The sequence below is a fragment of the Peromyscus californicus genome, unplaced genomic scaffold (assembly GCF_007827085.1).
Source record: "Peromyscus californicus insignis strain IS unplaced genomic scaffold, ASM782708v3 Scaffold_8__1_contigs__length_139910024, whole genome shotgun sequence".
Classification (NCBI taxonomy): Eukaryota; Metazoa; Chordata; class Mammalia; order Rodentia; family Cricetidae; genus Peromyscus; species Peromyscus californicus.
The window spans coordinates 39,039,517-39,066,431 of NW_026294606.1; the positions used below are offsets into that span (position 1 = coordinate 39,039,517).

The 26,915-nt window shown below is 46.8% G+C and overlaps 2 protein-coding genes across 4 annotated transcripts in view; one reads left to right on the forward strand and one right to left on the reverse strand.

Moving 5' to 3' along the window:
* Gpld1 (glycosylphosphatidylinositol specific phospholipase D1) overlaps nt 1-3,737 on the reverse strand; it is a 55,577-nt gene extending 51,840 nt beyond the window's left edge. For 2 of the 3 annotated variants that reach the window (XM_052728332.1, XM_052728330.1), the window contains exon 1: nt 1,889-1,954. The gene's annotated coding sequence lies outside the window, so the exon portion shown is untranslated. Of the gene's footprint in view, nt 1-1,888; nt 1,955-3,435 lie in introns of those variants that run through there. The other variant, XM_052728333.1, reaches the window with a different exon arrangement.
* Aldh5a1 (aldehyde dehydrogenase 5 family member A1) overlaps nt 3,330-26,915 on the forward strand; it is a 32,997-nt gene continuing 9,411 nt past the window's right edge. Inside the window, 8 exon segments of the mRNA XM_052728334.1 lie at nt 3,330-3,606; nt 3,608-3,781; nt 13,826-13,909; nt 15,514-15,684; nt 17,212-17,328; nt 22,338-22,481; nt 23,895-24,038; nt 26,254-26,412. Of these exon segments, the coding sequence (XP_052584294.1) occupies nt 3,460-3,606; nt 3,608-3,781; nt 13,826-13,909; nt 15,514-15,684; nt 17,212-17,328; nt 22,338-22,481; nt 23,895-24,038; nt 26,254-26,412 (1,140 nt within the window). The 5' untranslated portion in view covers nt 3,330-3,459.

A 26,915-nucleotide genomic window follows, 5' to 3' on the forward strand; every position in this document is an offset into this window, starting at 1 on the left:
GCCTTGATTTCTTTTTTTTAATGTGTGTGTGTGTGTGTGTGTGTGTGTGTGTGTGTGTGTGTATTTATCTGTGAGTTTGAATGCAGGAGTACCTGTGGAGGTCAGACGACAAGTTTTAGGACACACATATACACATACACACACACACACACACACACACACACACACACACACACACACGCACACTTTGTTGAGGCAGGGTTCCTCTCGAGGCAGGGTCTGCTTCTCTATTCCAAGCTAACTGGTGCTTCCAGTTGGCTTACCTGCCTTCACCTCCCATCTTGCTGTTAGAGCGGTGGAATCGGCAGACATGTGCTACTGCACCCCCCTTTTTCGGTTCTGGAGATTGAACTTGGGCATTAAGCTTGTGAGGCAAGCATGTTTACCCACTAGGCCATCTTCCCAGCCCCTACCTTGAGTTCTCAAGCTCTTTGCCTCTACCTCCCCACGCTGGCATGAGCCACCAGGCCCCGCTTTAGATATACTTTTAGTGTCCAGACTACAGCAGCTCATTTCTCCAGGACATATGCCACTGCCACTACAGGACCATGACAGCAGCTGGGGCAGAGGGTGGACAAAGCCAGGAACTTAGAGAGCCTTAGAGCTAGCTCAGCAGGTAAAGGTGCTTGCTGCCCAGTCCAATCCCTGGGACCCACATGGTAGGAGAAGGTTCTCCCCAATTCTGGCAACCCTCCCCTTCCTCCACACAAATAAATAAATTTTAAAAGCCAGGAACTGGAAATTAATAGTGCCCAAGAACATAAGGAGAAAAGGGAAAACCCCGCCTACCCACTCCTACCCCCACTCTCCCACCCCCACCCCACCCCCACTCTCCCACCCCCACTCCTCCACCCCTCCACCCCCACACCCCCACTCCCAGTGCATTTCTCCCAAGGGTCCTAGTGAGCATACCTATCCAAGATCTAGGAGCCGCCAGAGAAGTAAGCTAGGAGGCTGGAGAGGATTGTTCCCACTCCAAACGGGAGGGGGGGCTCTCTGGAGGGCACAAAACAGTATGGGAAACGGGGAGTGCCACTTCTCAGACTACAGGGACTGTTGCCTTGGTGAGCTCCCTCCTTCAGCAAACAAGTAAATACATGATGATTTGACTACTGCGTTGGTGTGAAGATAATATAGCAGGATTATACCCAAATCGGGGTTTCTTTTCCCTTCTCACTTTAAAAGAAATAAACACTGAGAGTGATAAGATCCTAGGGAGGCAAGTCAGTCGAGAAGGGGGACAGGAAGAATTTCAAACAGCTTCTCAAGCCAGGGTGGTGACACAGGCCTAGAACCCCAGCACTCGGGAGACTGGCGAAGTGGATTTCCTGAGTTCAAGGCCAGCCTGTGCTATATAGTGCCTTTGAGGTCAGCTTTGGTTACAGAATGAAATCCTGGTTTTTATTTCTGGTTTGTTTGTTTGTTTGAAGTTAGAGAGAGAGGGTGAGTGGGGGAGAGAGGAAAGGAAGAGGGAGGGAGAGAGGGAGAAGGAGGAAAAGAGAGAGAGAGTGGGAGGGAGGGAGAGGGAGGGAGGGAGAGAGAGAGGAAGGGAGAGGGAGGGAGAGAGGGAGAGGAAGAGAGGGAAAGAGGGAGAGAGAGAATAAATCCTACACTGGAGCAAATAATTCAGGACTGGAACCTGAGATACACAGCTGATTTCAAGTGTGTGACCTACAGTGGTTAAGACCTGCTCTGAAGGAATGAAGGAATGCCCAGAGAAGGTAGAATGGGCTGTCAGCAGAGCTCCCCCTGCAGGCAGCAGGCATCCAGGCCAAACCGCTTTTGATAGCACCCGAGGCCCTGCTTACCTTGACCCGGACTTCCCTCAATAAAATACAGGACAAAATAGTAAACAAACGAACACAGGCACATACATGTCTACACCCACCTGCATTAAATGCTGCTGTTAGATCTTCTGCCAGATGTGAGTGGCACAAGGCTGGGAGGCTCTGACTCAGCAGAAGACAAAGTCAACAGTTAAAAGGACATCCTAGGCATTTTGCAAATACAGTATCCTAACTGGGGCATGTAGCACTTGCCTGTAAATCCAGAACTCTAGGAAGGAAGGCTGTGAGATGTAGGTCTTCCTTCTACTAGGGTACACAGTAACATGTTTCCTCAATAATTATTTATTATTATTATTATTATTATTATTATTATTATCTTTTTAAAATGAAGAACCTATATGCTCTAGAAAGGCCAGCAAGACATTCTCACACAATTTATAGTAATTGAGCATGAGAAAATATTTAATCTTGGGATCTTAAAATAATGCACAAGGGAGCTGGCGAGGTGGCTCAGTGGTTACAAGCACTCTCTGCTGTTCCAAAGGTCCTGAGTTCAATTCCCAGCACCCACATGGCAACTCACAACTGCCTGATGCCCTCTTCTGGTGTGCAGATGTATATGCTGACAAAGTACCCATATAAATGAATGAATAAATAAGTAAATAAATCTTTAAAAAAATGCACAATGTTGAGTTGCATTTGACCCCACAAATTCTGAGCACAGACCTGCTATTTCTTTTATCCAAATTAACTTGGGGTTCCTTGCTGTAACAGGAGGATGAAGATGCTGTTTAAGGTGACTGCGCTATGTTCAATCCTCACACTCTTGTTGACATTTTTTTAAACAGGGTCTCACTAAGTAGCCCTGGTTGACCTTGAACTCACAGAGCAGCTCCTACCTCTGCCTCCCAAAATGCTGGGATTAAAGGTGTGGGCCTTGGTTGCTTCCAGTTACTAACTGGCCCGACTTCAGCCTTTCTAGTTGCTTGGCCTACAGCAGATAGGACATACAGCATCCCAATCTACTTGCAAAGGCCCAACAGAGGAAATATGCAGAAAAGCATCAAGAGGAATCCCTGAGCCTCACTTCGACACTGGTTAAATGGTTGCCCCGAATCCCAAGTGCTCAGGAGCGCTCTACTCCAAATTCATGAACCGGAGATGAAGAAAAGCATTCAAGGGGCAGACTGCTGAATTGCACTTCGCCCCTCATTAAACAATGGTTCTCAATCCCAGTGTTCAGGAGCTGCAGCGTGTGGAACCTCGATTTTAGCCTTGGTGCCATCTCTACCCCGAGAGCAGATTGCTAGGGCTGGGGAACGGGGGAAAAGAAGGTTCTCCTGTCACAATGAAGGCCTTAGAAATGGCAGGTGAGCGCCCGACAGCGGGAAAGGTGACTTATGTGTGCAAGTTCATCTTATTAGGAGTCTTTCCGCTTCGCAGGCCCTGGGGAAGGGCGCCCCGGGGAGCACAGGCCGGTTCAGGACCATGCAGCTCCAGCAGCACAGAGAGGGGGCGCTCTCGGCGTCCCCGCCATCCCCCGCCGCCGTCCCCGCCGCCGTCCCCGCCGCCCTGCGCGTCCCCGCCGCCGCGCTCCCGCTTCCCCGCGACCCCTGAGCTCCTGCGAGCCCGCTTGCCTGTCCCTTGCCTCTGTCGCCGCCACTGCGGGGCCATGGCGACCTGCTTTCTGCTGCGGAGTTTCTGGGCCGCGCGCCGGGCGCTGCCGCCTCCCGGCCGCTGCCTCCGCCCGGCGTCCGCAGGAGCCCAGTGTCGCAGCTACGCCCGCGGCCCCGCTGGCCTCCCCGCCGACCTACTCCGCGGGGGACAGCTTCGTGGGAGGCCGCTGGCTCCCGGCCCCCGCCACCTTCCCCGTGCAGGACCCGGCCAGCGGCGCCACGCTGGGCACCGTGGCCGACTGCGGGGTGCCCGAGGCCCGCGCCGCCGTGCGCGCCGCCTACGATGCCTTCTGCAGCTGGAAAGGGGTCTCGGTCAAGGTGAGAGGGCCGTCGGATGTTGGCTCCCGGCCTAGTGGGAGGCAGATACCCCAGGTGAAACCAGCCCGTGACACCCCCACCCCAGTTGGCCGGGGGTGCACAGTGCAGAAAGCCAGAGCAGCAACAAAAAGAGACAAATAAGTTTGGAGCTTGGGGTCGGTGCCCACCACGATGTCAGATCCCCTGTTTCCATATCTCAAGTAAGAGAGACCGACAGGGGTGCATAATAAAAGTGAGCTGAAAAATGTTAGCCCACGTGTGTGTGTGTGTGTGTGTGTGTGTGTGTGTGTGTGTGTGTGTGTGTGTACAGAAGGGGGAGGGAGAGAGAGCGCTGTATATGGGAACTGTATGAAGGGGCTGAACATCTGTATGTGTAGGCTGTATGTGGAGCTGTGTGTGTAGGCGTTGTGTCAAGGACACTGAGAAAGGATGTGTGGGCTTTGTTCAGGGGAGGGGAAAATCCAGGTGCATTCTCTGATTTTCAGTCTTAATGGGCAAGGGCTGCCACTTACTAACAGATGTGTGGACAATGGGGACAGATGGTAAGACAGAAAACTACTTCAGAAACAGTCTTCCTCCTTCGTTTATGATATTACACCTGCAGCCAGCTCCGTGAAATCATGGCTTCCCTATCATTCACTGCCTCTCTGAAGATAGGTGCCTAGTGATAGGGGTATAAGCACCAGAGTCTTAACATCCACCCACCAGTGGGTAGTTACTGAGCACCGGCTACCTGTCACATACTTCTGGGGATGCTTGGAATGCTGAGTCAAAGAAAAAAGAGGGGGGCTGGGAAACGTGCTGGAGATATGGTTCAGCCATTAAGAGGCACTTGCAGAATTTCTGGGTTCAGTTCTCAGCCCTCCCATGGTGACGATTAACAGTCTGTAACTCCAATTCCAGGGAGTCGCAGGTACTCAGAAGGTACACATGAGTATGTGCAGGCAAATGCTCATATACGTAAAATAAAAGTAAATAAATCTTTTTTTAAAAAATCCAGCCCCTTACAAAGCTCATGTGATGTGTGTGTTTGGGGGACCCAAACTGCAAGCAATAAACACCTACCTCAGCAAGGAAGTGTGCTGGAGGTGATGAATAATGTGAGGGGCAAAGGCAGAGGCAGGCCCAGAGGTCAGAGGTCAGAGGGAAGGGCAAGGTGCAGAACAGAGTGTGATCATGTGTACAGGTCTGTGAGGACAATGTCACAGCAAAGTACTGTTTGGGTGGCTTACATGACAGAATCGTGTCTCCCTGCAATTCTGGAGGCTAGAAGTCAGGGGTTGTGCTGACTAGTGTTATGTCAACTTGACACAAGCTAAAGTCATCTGAGAGGAGGGAGCTTCAGTTAAGAAAATGCCTCCCAGTGGGACCAGATCTTGTGCTCATTGCATGAGTTGGCTGTTTGAAACCTGGGGCCTATGCAGGATTGTTTGGCTCGGCCTGGGAGGAGGGGACTAGACCTACCTGGACTGAGTCTACCAGGTTGACCTCAGTCTGTGGGGAAGGCTTTGCCCTGGAGGAGATGGGAATGGGGGGGGGGGTGTTGAGGGGAAGGTGAGGGGGACGGGAGGGGGGGAGAACAAGGGAATCCGTGGCTGATATGTAGAACTGAATTGTATTGCAAAATAAATTAATAAAAAAAAAAAAAAAGAAATGAAAAAAAAAAAAAAAAAAAAAAAAAAAGAAAATGCCTCCATAAGATCAGGTCATAGGCAAGTCTGTCAGGCATTTTCTTAACTAGTGATCAATGGGGTAGGGCCCAGCCCATTGTGGGTGGTGCCATCCCTGGGCTGGTGGTCCTGGGTTCTGTAAGAAAGCAGGCTGAACAAGCTATGGAGAGGAAGCCAGTAAGCAGCTCCCCTTCATGGCCTCTGCATCAGCTCCTGCCCCCAGGTTCCTGCCCTGTCCTGACTTCCTTCAATGATGAACTTCGCTGTGGAAGGGTAAGCCAGATAAACCCTTTCCTCCCCAGCTTGCCTTATGCTTATGGTGTTTGGTTGCAACAATAGAAGCCGTAAGACCGAGGCCAAGATGGCAGCAGGCCTGCTTTCTCCTAAGGCCTCCCTTCCACGAGTGTAGACATTGTTCTCGGTTCTGTCACCCTCACGTTCTTCTGGGGCCACTTGTTGACCTGTGACCTAGCTGAGCTTAATCACCTCTTTAAACTTTATTTCCAAGCACAGTCTCATTCTCAAGCACTGGTGAGGTGGGTCCAGACTTGAACACCTCACTCTTGGAGGGGACACATTTCCCCCTATTACATCAAGGTCAGTCTTCCTGAGGATACTAAGAGAGGTGAGGGGAAATCCTGAACAACTCAGGAACGCGGCAACTTGGCTTCCAGAACAGCAAGGAGGCGCTTGTGGCCCGTAGTGGACCAAGAACTGGGAAGACATGCAGGAAGCTGTCATAGAGGTGGGGGAGGAAGGGGCTGCTTCAGTTGGGACCTGTGGACCACCCAAGGACTTCAGGTTTACTTTGACTGGGTGTGGTGGCAGGGGACTCCAGTCCTGGTGCTGATGGGAGACCTAGGAGTGGTAGAGACAGACCTGTTGAGAGGAGTTTTTGGCCTGCTATTGTTTGTTTTTGTTAAAACTCCTGGGGCAGGCTAACTTTATAAGACAAATAATTTTGTTTTTCCTATGGATTTAGCTGGCAGAAATCCAAGATCAATAATAGCCTGCACTGTTTGGAGATCTGTGGGGCGTCTGTGGTCAACAATCCCAAAGATGTAACCCACTCCTGGCACTGGGCTCTTTATTTGTTAGCTTGTGGTACCTAGTAAAGGCATTGCCGTCTTGTTAGACAGTGACTTCATTTTAAATCTGTCTGTCTGCCTGTCTGTCTATGGAAGCTTCTACAGTAGAAGTCATAGGTTTCCAATGACTTTTTTTAAAAGATTTATTTATTTATTATGTATATAGAAGAGGGCGCCAGATCTCATTACAGATGGTTGTGAGCCACCATGTGGGTGCTGGGAATTGAACTCAGGACCTCTGGAAGATCAGTCAGTGCTCTTAACCTCTGAGTCATCTCTCCAGCCCTCCAATGACTTTTTTAAAAAGAGGATTTTAGTGTCATTAAAGGCAATTGCTGGTGCTCTTGGTTACCTCCTAGAACTTGATGGTAAGACCCATTGCCGAAGATATCGCATATTTGAGTCATAGGGCATGGAGGTATCGAGCTGGTCCTGATCTAGAAGCTTCATCTCTACTGGCTATGTCTGTCCTAGTGCTGGACAGTGTATGTGCATGTGCTGATGGACTTTCTGTCAACTTGACACAAGTAGGCTCATCTGGGAAAGGGGGATCTTAATAAGAATATGATTGGCCTGTAGGCAAGCTGTCAGGCATTTTCTTGATTGATGTGAGATTGTGGGTGGGGCTGCCCCTGAGTAGGTGGTCCTGGGGTACATAAGAAGGTAGGATGAGCAAACCATGAGGAGCAAGCTAGTCAGCAGCACTCCTTCACGGTCTCTGCATCAGTTCCTGCCTCCAGGCTCCTGCCTACAATTCTTGCCCTAACTTCTTTGGCTGGTTGACTGTAATGCAGAAGTGTAACATGAAATGAACTCTTTCCTCCCCAAGCTGCTTTTGGTCGTGGTGTTTTAGCACAGCAATAGAAATCCTAAGCCAGAAATTATTATTGCTGTGACAGACCTGGCCATGTGTTTTGGGAAGGATTGTGGTACCATTGGAACTTCAGAAAAGCTGTTGAGTGCTCAGAGCTCCCTGGGCTGTTCTGTAGGAGTTTGGAAAATAATGTTGAGATCGATGCAGATGATGGAGGGCTAGCTTGTGAAATTCCAGAGGGAAATTTTAAAGTCCCTTAAGGACTCTATCAAAGCCATTTATGTTATTTTGAATGAAGAGCTACTAAAGCAAAACGTTTGCTTTGCTGGGACAATCAATGCTGGTTAGCAGGAGCTGAGAAATTCGTGGTCACTAAAAAGAGCCCAACAAGCCAGGTGTAGTGGCACACACCTTTAATCCCAGCACTTGGGAGGCAGAGACTGGAGGATCTCTACAGAGCAAGTACCAGGACAGCCAAGGCTAAGCAAAGGAACCCTGTCTCAAAAACCCAGGAGACAGACAGACAGCAGCAGCTGGAAGATGAAATCTTCTGTGAGTATTTCCTCGGGGTCAGCACACAGAGACTTACTAAAGTTGCTGAAAGCCAACTTTAGTAAGGTATAAGAGTTACCCAGGTGGTACTGGTTTTGAGGGCCTTTGAAGGTTTTGAGGGCTCATTGAAAGAAGTTGAGGCTTGATGCTGTGTGGCAGAGCTGGAGTCCCTGAAGAAAGGCCAGGAGAGCCATGGGTGAAGGTGCAGCCTTAGTAGAAGGGGGGTCATGAAGAAAAGTTGTGACTTGGCACCATGTGGCAGGATCAGAGTCCCCCAAGAGAGCCCAGGAGAGGTGATTGGTGATGGGGCAGCTCACTTGCATCAGGACAACTCAGCGTTTTGGAGATGCCAATACGATGATGGGATGGCCACCAAGGATAGCAGCAGCTGTGCAGTGGTGCCAGCCTGAGTCTGTGAGATAAGTTGTGTGTGCTGTAGATGGCAGAGCTGGAGAAGTGCCACTGCCAAGTCCAAGACCATGAGCGCCAAATGTCTGGCATTGAGCTGTGCACAGTTGGACCTTGGTTTTCTCTGACCAATTGAAACTCTGCCTGAGTCTTGCCTCTTATAATAAGAAGTATTGAACTTATTTTAGTTTTGCAGGAGCTTACAGTTAAGAGACTTGGGGATTTTACAAAGATTTGGGATATTTAGAGAGACTCTGGATATTTCAGAGAGATTTGGGGTATTTTAGCGAGAGTTTTGATGTTTTAGAGAGACTGGATGTTTTAAAGAAACTGAAAGTGTTGAGTGTAAAAGTAGGAATGTTTTACCTTGTGATATTTGTAATAACATGATACCCAAGAACAGCAAGAAAGAGAAGGCATGGCCTAAATGTTGTATCTGTGTGTGAAGTTGACCAGGGGTCGATTGTGCTGGCTAACTTTGTCAACTTGACACAAGGTGGGTGGGTCATCTGGGAGGAAGGAATCTTAATCAGTAAATCCGATTGGCCTATGATTGATGATTGATGTGGAAGGGCCTAGCCTAGTGTAGCTGGTGCCACCCCTGGGCATGTGGTTCTAGGATGTATAAGAGAGTAGGCCAAGCAAACTAGCAAACTACAAGGAGCAAGCCAGTTAGCAGCACTCCTCCATGGCCTCTGCATCAGCTCCTGTATCCAGGTTTCTACCTCCAGTTCATGCCCTAACTTCTTTTGATGATAGACTGTAAGATGAAATAAGCCCTTTCCTCCCAAAGTTGTTTTTGCTCATGGAGTTTTAGCATATAACAGTAGAAACCCTAAGACAGCACATTACCAGAGGAGGAAGGCAATCATCAGTCTTACCCAGCTGTGAACCCCACAAGCTACAGTAACAACTGGCCTGGCAAATATGCCCATGTACGAGTAGTAGCATGAACATTATGGGCAGAGCCAACCACTTTCTGGTTGAATTTAAGTCCCACTCTATAAGATGAAACCCATACCTTGCACCATTGTCAGACCAAGAACCTCTGGGAGAACCTACTTCTATTATTCTGCTAAATGGGCATAATATTAAACCGATTCCTAATGACTTCGTGTTATACCCATAGATTAATGTGTCTTTCAACACTAATCAGAGAAGCTTCTATTTCTGTATAGATGGTGATTAACACAGAGACCAGCAAGTGGCCAGGGTGCAGAGAATAAAGACTGCAGAATGTTCAGCCCTAACTGGGACATCTATACGGCATCCCTACGCTGCATCCCCCTCCTCCCAAAGCTCAGGGATCGTTTCAGAAGAGGGAGCAGAAAGACTGTAAAAGCCGTAACTGAAGTATGAACACAAGGAAACAGTGTCTCTCAACCTCAGCAGGAAAGCTACATATACAAACTTAGAGTGATTGTGAGTACAGACACAAGCCCTATGCAAGCCCAAGCTAGACCAAATCCCAGCAGAGAGGGGAGATGGGACTTTCATACCCATGCCTAACCATGGAGCTATTGCAATTGATAGCTGCTGGGAGAGGGGGAGTCAGTTTTCTTTGAGAGTTTTACCCCCAGTAAGTCAGCCACACTCCAGTGGAAGGCCACACATCCAAGAATATATGGGGAGCACAAACTGGATTTGCTAGGTGAAGAAACATAACAAGAGAACACAAAGTTGGGTGTGTCTGGGAGAATGTGATCAAAATCTACTGCATGAAATTCTCAAAGAATTAATAAAAAATGATGAAATATTAAAAAATAAGTTTGCCATTTGAATCTATAATTGTAATTAATGAATTAAGTTAGAATAACAGTTGTTGATTCACACACACACACACAAAGTCCAATATCAGCTTGTCCTCATGGATTTGGCCTCTGGTAAAGACCCTAATGATGGATGACACCGTGGTCGGGGCATGCCTAGTCATATCGAAAAATCTGGAGACAGATTCGGTGGTAGAGCTCGCTTTTCTAACAACCACCTTTTGGAAAACTAACTCCAGGGCCATCAAGATAGCTCAGTGGGTAAAGGCAGTTGCTGAACACACCGGGGGACAAGCATTCAATCCCCCAGAGTTCATATAAAGATAGAAGGAGAAGACCAGCTGCACAGAGTTGTCCTCTGGCCTCCACGTGTGCTGTGTGGCACCTAGGTGCCCTTTAATAACGGTGATAACAAAATATTAAAAATATATCTAACTCATGTCCCATGAGTACTGCTTGAATCCCTTCTAAGGACACTCAGACTACAGAGTAGGTGCTGCCTTTTATCAGCATCACACTGAGACTAAGCCTCCAGCACTGGCACCTGGGATTAGGGAGTTAGGGACACACTCAAACCACAGCCAAGGACATTGCTTGACTTAGGTCATGACGGCTCCAACTAGGTAGAGGTAGTGCCAAATGGTCCCATAAAGGATGTAGTTTAACGGAGAGCTGACTGTTTTCACTGATGTATTATTAAGGGATGTATGGGAAAGGAATCAATTATGACCCCAGCAATTTTGGTCTGAGCAACTGTTAAGGGCAAAGTCAGCACCCACTGCTGGGGAAGGAGGTAAGTGGAGCAGTGTTGGGTGAGATGTCAGAGCTCAGTCAGGACCCTTGCCTCTGAGATGATGAACTGTCCTCTAGACACCCAGGTAGGGGTCTAGATGGATGAGGTGGACTTTGAAAGTGACCCTGGGATAGAGCAGCAAATATTAAAGTCACACATGCAGGTGTTGCATGTGCACTCAGCTGTGGGGATGATGGGAGAGGAGGAGAGGCAGACATGATCCCTGGACTCCCTAGCATCTTTTTACAGACTCACAGCGGCTCATGGTATCACAGTGCAGGGGTACAGGGAACTTTTCTAGTCCTGTTGGTAGTTTGGCAACCAACTACCTGGTGTTAGGACCCCTCTGAATTGCCAAACATCATCCTGTTAATTTTCCAGGTGACCAAATACCTAGCAGAAACAATTAAGGTTGAAGAATTAAATTTGGCTCACCATTCAGGGGGATTTGGGTCACGACGGTGGGAAAGGCATGGTGACACACTCCATGGTGGCTGGACCTCATGGTGGATCTCCACATGTGGCCACTAGACACCAGGAAGCAGAAAAGAGCACCAGAAGTGGGACCGGGCTGTAGATGTAACCAACCATCTTATTAAATAAGAAACACAGAACCAATGCAAAGAAGAAAGCCAAGAGATCAGAGCTAAGAGCCTTACCTGTCTGCTGCAGCTAGCCTCTTCAGCCAAGAGAGACCTAGTTCCTGAGTGTTTGTCTTTATATAGACTTTCTGTTCTGCCTTCTCATTGGTTGTAAACCCAACCACATGACCGCCTCGTCACTGTCTGTTTGTACAGACCTCCAGATCTTCTATGGTTGGTATTGAGATTAAAGGCGTGTGTCTCCAATGCTGGCTGTATCCTTGACCACACAGAGATCTAACTAGCTCTGCCTACCAAGTGCTGGGATTAAAGGCGTGTGCCACGAACACCCAGCTCTGCTATGGCTTGCTATTAGCTCTGACCCCCAGGCAACTTTATTTATTAACATACAAATAAAATCACATTTCAGTACAAATAAAATATCACCATACCAGGCAGTAACCCTGAAGCCCCCTCCTCTCCACTGTGACCCACCTCTTCCAGCCCAGCTGTACCTCTAAAAGGGCCACAGCCTTCCAAGACAGCGCCACCATCTAGGCACCAGGTGAACACATGTGAGCCTGTGGGGACACTTCAGATTCAAACCATCACAGCTCGAGAGGAAGGGAACTGATATCTATCAACAACCTCAATGCTAATGTACTAGTTGCCTAGATTGCTGCAAAAAAAAAAAAAAAAAAAATCTCCACAAACATAGCAACTTGTGGCAATGTGAGTTTTCTCTCATAGTTTTGAAAGTCAGAGGTCTAAAGTGGGTTGGCATGTTTTTGTTCCTCCTAGAAGCTCTAGGGCACAATTTGCTCCCCTGTCCTTTCCAGGTTCTAGAAGTTTCCCACACACCTCGGCCTGTTGCCCCTCTGAGGTTTGGTTTTCCGGTTGCATCGGGTCTCCTGACTCTGCACTCTGTCCTGTTACTGTCACTCTCGTGGTCACGCCGGGCCCACCTGGCCATTGATCCACGATCACATTAGCAAAGTCCCTCTGCCATCTCAGGCAGCCGTCACCAGTTCAGGGAATAAGGCTGTGGGTAACTGAAGGCTGAGCACTATGGCTGGTGCTTCCTGAGGGATGTGTCTAGTCTTTTGAAGGCCCTGTGAGGCAGACATGTGAGTCATGTTGTGGCTGAAGAGACTAGGTGGGTCTAGGGAAGGGCTTGGGATGGGAACCCCATGTGACCATCCACTCTTCCGCCTTTCTGAAGCCCTGTTTGAGTTTGTGTGTCCACACAGCCCCATAGTTAGGGTGAACAGGCAATCTTCGAATTATTAGTCAAGTGAGGATTTTTCCACTTCATGACAGTTTAAGAGCAGTGCATTTTCAGTGGAGTTGAGGCTTTTGATCTTTTCTTGAGCAAGCCATGCATGTGCGGTGGGGTCTCCCTTTTGATGCCAGGCTACGGCAGCAAGCCATGGCTTCCAGATAACTTGCTATGAGAGGAAGCTCTTGACTTTCCGATGTGTTGCTGAGCTAGACTGCTCAGTTGCTCACTTGTGTTAGGAGTGCTTTCTCCTTGGGATGGTGTTGCCTACCAGTAGGTTATTAGGACATAACTTCATCATAAATGGAGGAGTGTCTCTGTCAGCATTCTACAGCTGCTGTAACAAGATGCTGCCAACCGGGGAGCTTAACAAACAAAAACGTCCTGTCTTAGAGCTGAAGTCTAAATTCCAACAGCAGCTCCTTCTGAAGACTGTGAGGCCAGGATTTATTCCAGACCTTTCTATATGGTTTATAGAGGGCTGTTTCCTTGTATTTATTCAGATAGTGTTTTCTGGATGTGTTTTGGTGTCTGTGCCCAAACACACCACACACACACACACACACACACACACACACACACACACTCTCACACTTTTTTCCCCACTGTGTATTCTTGGCTGCCCTAGAGCCCACAATGTAGACCAGGTTGGCCTTGAACTCACAGAGATCCTCTACCTTCTAAGTGCTGGAATCTAGAATGACACAAACCTCAGATATATATTCATCATTGAATTGATACAGGCTTGCTTCAAAATTCTGGGTCCAAGTAATCCTCCTGCCTCAGCCTCCTCCTTGGTTTTCTGGTGGCTTCTTCGTATATGTGTGTCATTATAACTTACTCCAGTTTGTCCCTTCTGTCACTCCTTTGCCCTGCCAGATGCTCATCTCTAGGAAGAGCACCCAGAGACAAACCCAAGAGTGTTTCACCAGCTATTGAGACATCCCATAGCCTGGTGAAGCGGACAGTGAAAGTGAACTGTTCCGCTCGATGTGAGCTGCGCACACAGCCAGTGCTTCGGGAGGGAGAAGGCTGTGGAGTGACTTTCTTTCCCTTCAGTTCATTTGCTTCTGTCTCATTTCTTTTCTAGGAGAGGAGTTCATTGCTTCGTAAATGGTATGACTTAATGATACAGAATAAGGATGACCTTGCCAAGATCATCACAGCTGAGAGTGTGAGTTCACAAGCTTGCTGCTGCGAGGAAGAGTCCTGGGGTAGTTAAACCAGAGCTTGGTGGCTAGACAGTCAAGGCTTCCCTGGCTGTTGTCCTGCAGCTTAGAGACATTCGATCCTTCGATGACAAAGGGACTGAGTCATCATGGTGCCCAGAAAACACATTTGCTAAAACAAAATATATGTGTTCTAGTATATGTGTTACTAATTTGCAAAAAATAGATTTGGAGGGCTGGATAAATGACTCAGCAATTGAGACTGTGCACTACTCTTGCAGAGGACCCAAGTTCAGTTCCCCAAATTCACATCAGGCAATTCACAACTGCCTATATCTCCAGCTCCAAGGGATCCAATGCCTCTGACCTCTGTGGGCACCTGCACTCATGTGCACACACAGCCCCACAGACACATACAATTAAAAATAACAAAAGTAAATATTTAGGAAATAGGTCTGTTTGGAGCAATATGAAAAATGATTTTTTTAATCATTCCAGTTTTTATTTATTTTAAGACTTATGCTATTATTTATTCATGTATATGTATGTATATACATATGTGAGTATAAATGAGGCCAGAAAAGGGCATTGAATCTCCTGGAACTGGAGTTACAGATGGTTGTGAGCCACCATATGGGTGCTGGGATTCGAACCCTGGTCCTCTGGGAGAGTAGCCAGTGCTCTTAACCACTGAGCCAATTTTTTTCTTTTTTGAAATATAATATTGCTCGTTTATTTCCTGAGAATTTCATACATGTATACAATATATTTGTAGTCTATCAGTCTCCTCCTTCCCCCACTCTGACTCCCCTTGCACCCCTTCGACATGTCCTCTCCCAGTTCCATGTCCTCTTCATTTCACTTTTGGTGACCTTAGTCCAGATAGTGCTGGTCATGGGTGTGAGGCTACACACTGGGGTATGGGTAGCCTACAAGTGGCCACTCCTTTAGATAAAAATTCACCCCCTCCCCCACCAGCTATCAACTGCTTATATCTCCTAGCTAGCCATGGGAGCTTCTGGGCCCCAGTGTTGGAATTTTGACTGGCTTGATCTTGTGTAGTTTTAACTTCAGCTGCTGTGACCCAGTTATTTTCCTCTATTAACCCGTTTTTAGTTTCCTCATTTTTTTGTTTTGTTTTGTTTTTTGAGACAGGGTTTCTCTATGTAGTTTTGGTGCCTTTCCTGGATCTCGCTCTGTAGACCAGGCTGACCTCGAACTCACAGAGATCTGCCTGGCTCTGCCTCGCGAGTGCTGGGATTAAAGGTGTGTGCCACCGCCGCCAAGCATTCCTCATTATTTTTAAGTTTGTAAAATGCACCATTAGTTCGTTCACAGAATCAGATTTCACACCATGATTTAGCATTTGGGAAGCCTTAGAATATACAGTGCTCTGTGTCCACCCCTAACATATGCTGGTGACCCTTCTTACCTCCATCATTCCAATCCCTAAGACTTGCACCAAAGGTAGTCATTTCTCAGCAGCCTCTGAGCTTTGCAATAGGAACCACTTTCTCTTCTCCTCGCAGCTTTGAATAACTTAGAAGCACAGAGCTGTGCTTTTCTTTTTTGGAAGACAGTGCACATGACCTTTTCTGGTTTGATTTAGGGAAAGCCTCTGAAAGAGGCCCAGGGAGAAGTTCTGTATTCAGCCCTTTTCCTGGAATGGTTCTCCGAGGAAGCTCGTCGTATTTATGGAGACATCATCTATACCTCTGCCAAGGATAAACGGGGACTGGTCCTCAAGCAGCCCGTTGGTGTGGCCGCAGTCATCACACCGGTATGTGGCAAGACCGGCACAATCCGGGGTGGGAGCCCGGGTGGGATGGTGGGAAACGGCATCTTCTTCCCAGTGAACAGGTGTGGCCATCGTCCTGCTGGCTTTGCCACCTTCCCTTGGTTTCCTGATGCCTTCCCTGGAGGTAGAGGTGTTTTCACATCCTCCCTGACAGCGTCAGATGTAGTGGCAGAAGTGGGAGTACATGCTTTCCGGTGCCTTCAAAAACCAGGTGACCCGCAGAGGCTTTTCTGACTTGGCATAGAGACTCCATCCTGGTATTACCGAGCTCCTCTGCAAAGACCTTTGAAATTTTGTCATTTTTTTAATGGACTTCAAAGGGGACATTTTCTCTTTATTATTTAGACCATTATTAAAGAAATATGTTTACTTTGTGATTATCATCAATAGGAAAACATTTGTGCTTCTGTGGGTAGGCACAGGGCCAGGTTCTGGAGGTCCCAGGGCTATGAATTAAGATGCTACCTCTGCCCAGGTGGGTTTGCAGTGCACCCATTCCTCCCACCGGGCCTTCGTGGAGCGGCTTGGTGCCAGCTTCTCTCCAGGGTTTGCCAGCTGGTTTTAAGGCTGCTGGCCTCCTCTGTCCAGAACTGTTTTAGATACTCTTCCTTGCTACCTAGACTGATGAAGCCTGCCCTGAAGTTCACTATTGCTGGTCATGAGATGCCTCAGTTCCTCCAAGTCTGTAAATAGAGACAATAATAACAATGAGTTCATTGAGATATCATAAGGATTTAGTTCGTGGGAATTTCAAAATACTTAGAACAATAGCTAAGTTCAAAATACTTAGAACAATACACACTACTCGAGAGTTTGTTAAAATAAGTTACTGTGGGGCTGGAGAGATGGCTCAGCGGTTAGGAGCACTGGCTGCTCTTCTAGAAGATCTGAGTTTGGTTCCCAGCACCCATATCAGATGGTTCACAAGTGCCTGTAACTCCAGCTCCAGGGGATCCAGGCATGTACACACACACACATATCATACATATATACACATACACATAAAGAAGTGAAATTATTATAGACCCATGGATATCTAGTCCCTATAAATATGTGGGTAAAAGGAAGTAAGTCATCAGCCATGTTCGAAGTCACATCACCGATATTTTACTTTAAGAGCCTCAGTCCAAATCTAGCTCAGCCCCTGTGTTTATTAATAAATTTTTATCAGTACACATGGGGTCCATTTGTGAGCCAATTTTTATGAGGCAACTGCAGAGATGCAAAGTTATGACAGAAACTATACATCCTACAAAATACGGCCCTCACGGAACACATTGGTCTAGATAGTTTTGTACCGTATCAAACTCCCAGACTGTGTCCTGCTTCTGTGGACAATGACCTCCTGACTCCCTCAAACTGACCAGGGTCAGGTGTTCTGAGAGCTCACCTGCACAGCAGCAAACAGGTTTGCCAGTGAGTTGTGCAATGGAATTATGACTGACTCTGCCATGCCTTGATTGGATCCTGAGGCAGTCCCCACACTCCCTTCCTGCCTCTTTCTTCCAGTGGAATTTTCCTAGTGCCATGATCACCCGGAAAGTGGGGGCCGCCCTGGCAGCTGGCTGCACTGTGGTGGTGAAACCTGCCGAAGACACGCCCTACTCCGCCCTGGCCTTGGCGCAGGTGAGTCTCTGTGCAGACCAACCAGTGCCCAGGTGGATGCTTCTCAGGGTCAGGAGGAAGCATTTTCGGAATTTCCTTCTCTGCCAGTGATGTCTCCTCCTGTGCACAGAGTGTCTGTCTTGGTCCACAGCAGCTGTCCTACCTCACATGCTGATTTAGGGGAAAAGAAGGAAGGAGGGGAGATTTTCAGGTCCCTATTGGTCACATTTTGATTTGTACTCTAAAAGTGATATTGATCCATCATCATTTTTCATTGCACTAAAAACGTGGGTGTTTCCCACATTAATTTCAGTTTATTTATTTATTTGTTTGCTTATTTATTTATTTATTTTGAGACAGGGTTTCTCTGTGTAGCCCTGGCTGTCCAGGAACTTGCTCTGTAGAGCAGGCTAGCCTCGAACTCAGAGATTCACCTGCCTCTGCTGGGATGAAAGGCATGTGCTGCCACCACCCAGCTTCTCTCTCTCTCTCTCTCTCTCTCTCTCTCTCTCTCTCTCTCTCTCTCTCTCTCATGAATTTTTAAGTTTTTTTTTGGTTTTTACTTTTTTTTGAGATTTATCTGTATTTAGGTATATGTTTGTGTTCTGTGTGTCGTGTTCATGCAGTGCCTGCGGAGGCCAGGAGAGGGTGTTGGCAGCCCTGGAGCTGGCGTTTCACACTTGCGAGCACCCTGGTGTGGGTGCTAAGGACCTAATCCAGGTCCTCGGGAGACGCAGCCAGTGCTTTGAACCATTGAGCCATATCTGCAGCCCCAGGCTTCTTATTCACCACTCCTGACCCTAGTGCGGTCTCTACTCAGGCAAACCGTTTTACTTTTCTGCCTAAACCTCTCAGACGGCTTCCCATGTCACTCGGAGTGAAATGCAGCTTCACTTGGGGGTCTGCGCCACCTCCCAGACTCCAGCACCCTCTGACTTGTCTTCACTTCAGAGCCCCCCCATTCTTCTGTTTGAGCCTCTCTGGTTCCTGCCACCTCTTATATCTGCCAACCTCACCCTCAATTCAGATACTGAACAACCTTCTTCTTCTGGAACATTCTGCCCCAGATGGTCCCATGACACTTGCTTCTTTGTGTATTTTTAAAATACTCGGTTAGTATGCATTATTACTGTGTATAGGTACATGATGAGAGGAATGGGCACACATTCTAGTGTGGAGGTCAGAGGACAACTTTGTGGGCTCCATCCTCCCCTTTATGTGGTCTCCAACTTAGGTCTCCAGGCTTGCTGAGGAAGCGCTTTACCCACTGAGCACCTGGACAGCCCTCTTCACATCTTTATTCTTTACACTTACAGAAATAATGAAGGGGTCGAGCGTGTACTCAGCCTCCCCTACTGTTAATGAAGTGATGGGACGTGCCGCCTCAAAGGGACTCCTTTGGCATATTAGTTATTTTTGAGATGCAGAAAATGTAATTTCACAAAGAACCATTCGGCCTGACTTTTCCTACATGTAACAAGCCAGAAAGGTACTTTTTGGAGGGAACGCCTCACATATTGGACAATGCCATAGTTTACGAGAGACTAGAGCATGAGACTGTAGCGAGCCAGAGTAACCAGACTGTGAAACAGCTGTGTTAGTTTTTGTAGTCCCCAGTCCCCAGGCTCCAGTTGTCTCTCTGTAACATTCATGGAGCACACTGTCCTCTCTGGAGATCCACACATCCTGTTATCCTTCACACATGTATTGTCTAAAGAGTGTGCACATACCAGCCTGCAGTAACTTTTTTCAGACTTTCCTGTCTTGTGACAGTCACTGTACACATATAAATTGCTACAACTTTTATGCTTTTCTTTTGCTAATCAACTTTTATATTCGCTAGAATTCTACATCCAGCCAAAGAATTCACAAAAGAGCTCATAAGAACTAAATGTCACCGGCCTGGTGGTGCAAGCCTTGTATCCCAGCTATTCAGGAGGCTGAGGCAGGAGATTCCAAAATTCAGGGCTAGCCTGGGCAGCTTAGAGAGACACTGTGGTTATTTGAATGTGAAGTATCCCCCAACAGGCTCATGTGTTTGAATGCATGGTCCCAAGCTGGTGAAGCTACTTTAGAAGGTTGTGGGTCCTTTAGGAAGAAGCAGGGCCTCGGAAGAGGAAACGTGCCATTGAGTGCCGTCCCCAAGGTTTTCTGGCCTGGCCCCATCTCGTGTCTGCTGCTCTCTGTTGCTGTGGACACAGCATCACACACACTCTCACATCCATGCCCTCCCTGCTAGGATGGGCTGCATCTCAGCTTAAACCACAGCCAAAAAGAAACCTGCCTCCCCCAAACTGGTCACAATGAGAAAAACAACTAGCAATGGGCATATCTCAAAATAAAGTGTAAAAGCCAGAGCTGGAGATAGATCTCGGTGGTTGGGTACTTGCTTAGCATGCACGAGGCCCTGGGTCCAATTGCCATTACCACAGAAACAATTACCAGTAACAGTAACAAAACAGTTCTAGGTCTATATGTCCATGGCTGTAACTACTCCACACTTGCTCTACCTTTTGCTTCCTCCCCCCCCCCCCTCCACTCCCCCCGCCGGGGCAGACTTAGTTCTGTAAGGAGCTGTGGTTTGCACACTGCCAGTACTTAGTTGATGCCTCTCTGGTCGCTTTGTTCTTGAACATATTTGTGTTAGCCAGCTTTCTGCCACTATAATGAAATGCCTGAGGTGATAGCTTAGGGAGAGAAAAGGTCTGTTTCATTCCTAGGTTTTAGAGGTTCCAGTCCTTGACCCCTGTTCCTTCGTGCCTGTGGTAAGGCAGCACACCACGGTAGGAGCAGCGTGGCAACGCAAACTGTCCCCCTCACAGCCAGGAAGCAAGGAAAAGCGGAAAGGCTTGGCATTCTTCAGTGCCCTGTGGAGGTGTCTGGGCTCCTTTTCTCATTGCTGTGACCAAATGCCTGACTACAGCGTGGGAAGAAGCTCGAGGCTCCAGGGGAGGCCGTCCATCCCGGCCCAGAAGTCCTGTCTACGAGGGCATGAGATGGCTGTCTGAACTGCGTCTGCAGTCACAAGGCGAAGTGAGGTGAACGCCAGAGCTCAGCTGGCTTCCTCCTTTTCCTCTTTTTTATTCAGTCTGGGGACCCCCAGCCCACAGCAGGGGGCTGTCTTCTGTGCTCGGTGGAACCTCTCCTAGGTTATCCTCTACGTAGTCACATCAGCAGTGAAGATCAGTCACCACAGAAAGCAACCCTCCAGTGACCTGAAGACCGCCGGGCTAAGCCACCTCACCTGAAGTCCCTCCACTTGGGAGGCTGAGGCAGCAGGATCCATGTCAGCCTGGAGTAGCTAGGAAGATTCTATCTCAAACAAAACAGACCAGCAGAGGGCTTCCCACTAGACCCCAGCTCCCATCAGAGCCCCCTCGACTTCCCAGTGACAGCACCCTGACAGAAAGCAGATAAAACAAGGTTTTATGTGTTGCATTCATTCTTTCTTTCTCATGTTCTTATAGCTTGGCTGTCATTTCTGAATTTTTTTTACTCTCGATTCTTTTATTGCATTCTCTCACCACATCTCTGATTATTCTGACGGATTCAGGCTGCATCTCCGTTTCTCAGGGTGGCTGTGCCCCATGGTCCCTTGAGCACCTCCGGGCTTCCTTGGGGTCTATCCAGGACTATCCTTCAGTCTCCCTCCTCACACAGGTCCTTATCCCTGGAGATGGCACCTTCACTTGCTTGTAATTTGTCGCTGTGGAAAAATTCGGTCCCCTAGTCTTCTTGTAAACAATGTCCTGATATTTGGGGTTGCTACCTCATTGCCAGTTTGGTTTTATTTTTGTTTGTTTAAATTTTTGTGATTAATGTGCAAAGATATTGGCTTCATGGTTATTGTTTTTATGAGAACAGTGGGATTAAAAACCTTGCAAACTATTCCAGTAATCTCAGCACTGGAGAGGCTGAGGCAGGAGGATGGCCACCAGTTTGAGTCCAATGAGAGTTACAAATGGAAGCTCTGGGTCAGAAATATAACAAATTCAGGACAGACCTGATCCAGAGTCCTGCCATGGAAAGACCCAGGTCCCCAGGTCAGGTGGCTGGGGTCAGGCCCACCCCCACCCCCCTCTCCTCACCTTTGCTGAGGTCCCCCTGTCTATGCCTCCCTTTTTTCAGCTCTGCCCCACAAGGAACTAGCAAGCAGCTTTGCCCCATCGGCAATGGTGAATTCTTTCTAAACACCCTTTCCACACTCTACCCCGGAGTCTACTACAATCAGTCAAAAAGTCCTTGAGATTAGTGTCAGAATCTTCATGAAACCCCAGGTCTGCTGGTGGACTGAACAGGAGGTGGCGCTAAAACTCTTACTAAGATACTGTATTTAGCAATACCTAACGGAGATGCTTAGTTTATACGTGTGTATTTATTCAGGGCGTTAGGAGTATAGCTTAGTGTAGAGTTGTGGTTAGAATGAGACTGTGGGTTTATTTCTTAGCACATATATATCTATATGTATGTGTATACATATACACACAGTCATACATATACATGCATGTATATACAGAACTGAAATAAGGTTTTTATTAGTGCTAATTTTTAATATATGTATATTAATTTTATTACATTTATTTGTCTTTGTGTGTGTGTGTGTGTGTGTGTAGGTCTATACCCAAAAAAGGGCATTGGATACCCTGGAGCTAGAGAGTAGTAAGCTGTGGGTGATGGAAACTAAACTCAGGTTCTCTGAAAGAGCTGCACATGCTTATAACTACTGAGCTGTCTCTCCAGCCCAAAATATATGTCTTTGGGGCATAGGGTCTCCTATAGCTCAGGCCGGCCTTTAACTCACTATGCAACAGAGAATGACCTTGAACTTGTGGTCCCCCTGCCTCTACCTCCCAAGAGTTGGGGTTATAGACATGCACCACCACATCTGGTTCTCCTCGGTATGTTTTTATTCTGCTCCAAAGCAAACTTATATTTTACATTGTGTTCTGGACTAAGCATGTTTATTTCTTATTTCGTGTTTTGTTTTCCAGTCCAATCCTTCTCAAAGTGTTTGCTCTTTCTCTTTAAAGCTTGCGAACCAGGCTGGAATCCCTCCAGGGGTCTACAACGTCCTTCCCTGCTCTAGAACCAAAGCCAAGGAAGTGGGGGAGGTACTGTGCACCGATCCATTGGTGTCCAAAATTTCCTTCACTGGCTCAACCGCGACCGGGAAGGTATGTGACGTCGGAGTCGAACAAGTGCGGGTGGTTCTAGGGCTTTCTCTTTATAGAGCACGGAGTCGCTACTTTATGTTTTTGTTTCGTTTGATTGGAAACAGGGTCTACATAGCCCTGCTGTCCAGGAACTTGCTATGTAGACCAGGCTGGCCTTGAACTCACAGAGGCCCGCTTGTCTCTGCCTCCCAAGTGCTGGGACTAAAGGAATGTACCACCACACCTGGCCAGTCATATAAATTTTGAATTGATGTTATGGTTCAAAACTCAAGACAGTGTTGGCATTGTTCACCGTTGGCATTGTTTACCACTGGCATTGCCCCAGCTCATAGTTTCGCTGACTCCTTCCTCGTCTTCTGTAAATAATTGCTTTTAGTTTCCTACCACCTTCCTAGTAGATTTTTTAAATCAAATCTAATGAAATAAGAATCTGTAGTCTCCAGAATACGTTGTGTACATGTATGGAATTCTCAAATAATTTATAAATAAATAAATAAATATTAAAAATAATGTATTATTGCTGGGCACTGGTGGTGCATGCCTTTAATCCCAGCACTCGGGAGGCAGAGGTAGGCAGATCTCTGTGAGTTTGAGGCCAGCCTGGTCTATAGAGCAAGTTCCAGGATAGGCTCCAAAGCTACAGAGAAACGCTGTCTGGAAACACGCCCCCCCCCCCAAAAAAGTAATAATCCATTATCATGTCTCCCTTTTCTTATATAAAATAATATCTAAAGCAAGGTGATCTTGTGTACACCTTAAAATTTTCATTATTGGGTCATTTTTTTTTTTTCCGAGACAAGGTTTCTCTGCGTAGTTTGGTTCCTGTCCTGAATCTCTCTCTGTAGACCAGGCTGGCCTCAAATTCACAGAGATCCACCTGGCTCTGCCTCCCGAGTGCTGGAATTAAAGGTGTGCACCACCACCACCTGGCTCATTATTGGGTAATTTTGTAAAACAAATTACAATTTTTTTTTAAAACAATTTCCAGTTTTTTAAAAACAGGTTTAGCAGCCTTACATGTTAGTTTGCTGTTGTTACAAAATACATGAGAAAAATAACTTAAAGGAGGAGAGGAAGATTTGAAAGATGTTTTGGAACGTGCTTTAGGAGGTTTCAGCCCATGGTCAGTTGGCTCCGTTGCTTTTAGCCCTGTAATGAGGCAGAAGCATCATGGCAGGAGGCATTGATGGAGAAGAGAGGTCCAGGACCAAACACATTTCCCCGTGACCTCCTTCCTGGCTAGACCCGCTATGAATAGCCCACTCAGCTGTGAACTCCTGATCTAATCCCCTCTCACTGGGGTCACCAGCTGGACATCTAAGCCATCAGGGAAGAAGGTACTTGCTATGCAAACAGAAACACCCTCTACATTGATTTAGATGTTCACAGTGTTGCCCTGCTGCACCCCTGCAGATCCTGCTGCACCATGCAGCAAATTCTGTGAAGCGTGTCTCCATGGAGCTGGGCGGCCTCGCCCCATTCATCGTCTTTGACAGCGCCAACGTGGACCAGGCTGTCGCGGGCGCGATGGCATCTAAGTTCAGGAATGCTGGGCAGGTAAGTCATCCAGAACGTTTTAGGGCTGGCGTAAGGGCAGGTGTCTGTGTTTTACAAAGACCCCAGCACCACTGTGGCCTTGCCTCTCTCCCTGGCTCCTTTGTGAATTCAGGTGCTCATTCTGTGAGCAAGCATTTAATGAGCAGTTTCTCTCAGGCACTAGTTAGGCTTGGATTGTCCAAAGGGAAGTCAGAGATAGTTTGTTGCTTCAGAGAGTTTCGAGAATTGCATGTCTTTATCTATATCTATATCTATATCTATATCTATATCTATATCTATATCTATATCTGTATCTATATATATGTATATGGTGTATGTATACACATGTGTGTAGGCCTATGACCCTTTTGAGCGTGTGCAGAAGCCAGAGGAGGATGCCTGGTGTCCTACTTAGTTGTCCTGAGGGACTAGGGGAGCTTATACACTTGCCTAAAAAAAAAAAGTGCAGTCCAAGAAGCCGAAGATCTTGGCTTCATTTTTACAGACAGGAGCTCCCCTTGTAGCCCAGCCTGGCACTGAACTTGCTCTGTAGCACAGGCCATCTGGGAAACAAAGCCCCTCCTGGAATTAGAAGGTGTGTGCTGCTTTGTCCGGCCCAATGGGCTTCTTAAATGCTGTCCTGAGATAAATAGCCTCTAAAGTTTATATGCGAAAAGGGAAGCTGGTGGTGTAAACTATTCTGTAGAACTTTTCTTCCTTGTTTTGACTTTTGGTAATTAATTTTTCCTTTTCACATAACCTAAATAGTTTTTTGTTGTTGTTTATTTGTTGTTGTTGTTTTTGTTACAGAATTAGAATTTTTTTAAGCAAACACAAAATGTCAGCAGAGTTCTATACAAAGCTATGGCTTTGAACTGTGTTAAACCAATAAAAAATGCATAGGACACAATTATGCATATACTTATTTCTACTAGGAAAACACAATGAGGAAAAACAAATTTATCAATGATAACTACATTTCCTATAGTATGCTTATATTTTATCATTTTAAAGATAACAAGCCAGAGTCTTAATATTTCAATCTGACATGGAAGATGGCCTTTTTTTTTTTTTTTTTTTTTTTTTTTTTTTTTGGTTTTTCAAGACAGGGTTTCTCTGTGTAGCTTTGCGCCTTTCCTGGAACTCACTTGGTAGTCCTGGCTGGCCTAGAACACACAGAGATCCACCTGGCTCTGCCTCCCGAGTGCTGGGATTAAAGGCGTGCGCCACCACCGCCCGACAGAAGATGGCCTTTTAAAAAAAGATTTTTTTATTCGCAAACATTCAGCCTTCAGCCAATAAACTCTAAAGTTGCAAGTTTATGAGTTTTCAAAAAAAGATTAATTTTTGTTTTATAAGTGTGAGTGTTTCTCTGCCTGCATGCATGTACACTATATATGTGTCCATTGCCCTGAGAGGCCAGAAGAGGACATCTGAGCCCCAGAACTATTGTGAGCTTCCATGTGGGTATCAGGAACTGAACCTGGGTCCTATGCAAATACTCCTAACCTCTGAGCCATCTTTCCAGGTCCCCTCATAATTTTTTATTGTTTTTTGGCAGTACTGGGAATAGAACCCATGGCCTATGCATACCAGGCAAGCAATCTACCATAAAACTTCATCCCCAGTCCTTTATTATTATTACTATTATTATTGTTATCATTATTATTAATTATGTATATAAGTGTGTGCCCATGTGGGGCCAGAAGAGGACATCAGTTCTTATAGACCTGGAGTTACAGGCAGTTGTTGAACTGGCCAACATGGGTGCTGGGAGGTCCTCCTACAAGAGCAAATAACTGCTGAGCCATCTCTCTGTCCCCAAAAGAAAGACCTCGTATCCATTTTTGAAATCACAGATTCCGCAGAACACTTGGAAGGATTGGCTGGAGGATATGCGTTATTGTTTGACCTCATATCTGTGCTCTCTGCTGCGGCAGCCCTACTCCTCAGGAACATTACAGCCTCTGCTTTCTAATAGTATATTGAATGGCTACTTTTCTGGTTATTTGGGTTTTGTTCACACATCTATTTATTCTTATTTCTGTGTTTAGCTCTACATGTGTGGTAGCTATGGGAAGAATTGGACAGGTGTGTCACTCGGGGGATTCATTCCCCACCTGGGAAGGACATAGAAGGCTGGACTCATGAGAACCATTTCGGGAAGGGTTGTCTTACATTTCTTGGACCAGCCGCTTCTGAAAAACTCACTGGATTTGTTTTGTCTTCTGTCTAGACCTGTGTTTGCGCAAACAGATTCCTGGTACAGCGGGGTATCTACGATTCCTTTGTAAAGAAGTTTGCAGAAGCGATGAAGAAAAGCCTGCGTGTGGGTAACGGATTCGAGGAAGGAACAACTCAAGGCCCGTTGATTAATGAGAAAGCAGTAGAAAAGGTGAGTTGGGCCTAATATCTGCATAAAGGAAATTTTGTAATGTCAGTATTAAAAGCTTAGTTAAATAAAAGCATTTCCATAAGGTCCCCAGCAAGGCTGTTTTGGAAATAATGGGGAAATGCAAAAAGGTTAAAAAAAAAAGAATTCCTACCACTACCAATGTGTCTGGACGGTGATGTCTGGACATGCTCTTCCTGCTCCGCCTGAGAACCTGAGATTGGACCCATTAGGTCTTCTGCCCTCCCTAAGTTTTCTGTCATAAGAAGCTTTTTCCTTGATGTCCTTCCAGAAGAATTTTAACGTAGACACCCCAAAAAAAAGGCACATAGAATCACAGGCATCCCACAGGTAAGGAATGACAGAGGGAAGCTCCTTGTAGGAAGCGATTGTTTGCTGAATGTCACAGTCTGGGTGACCAGCAGGGTGAGCTTTCTCTTGGTTACATTACGTGTGTTTGGCTTTCGCTTCATTTTTACTACGTTTATTTACTCGGTGTGTCTGAG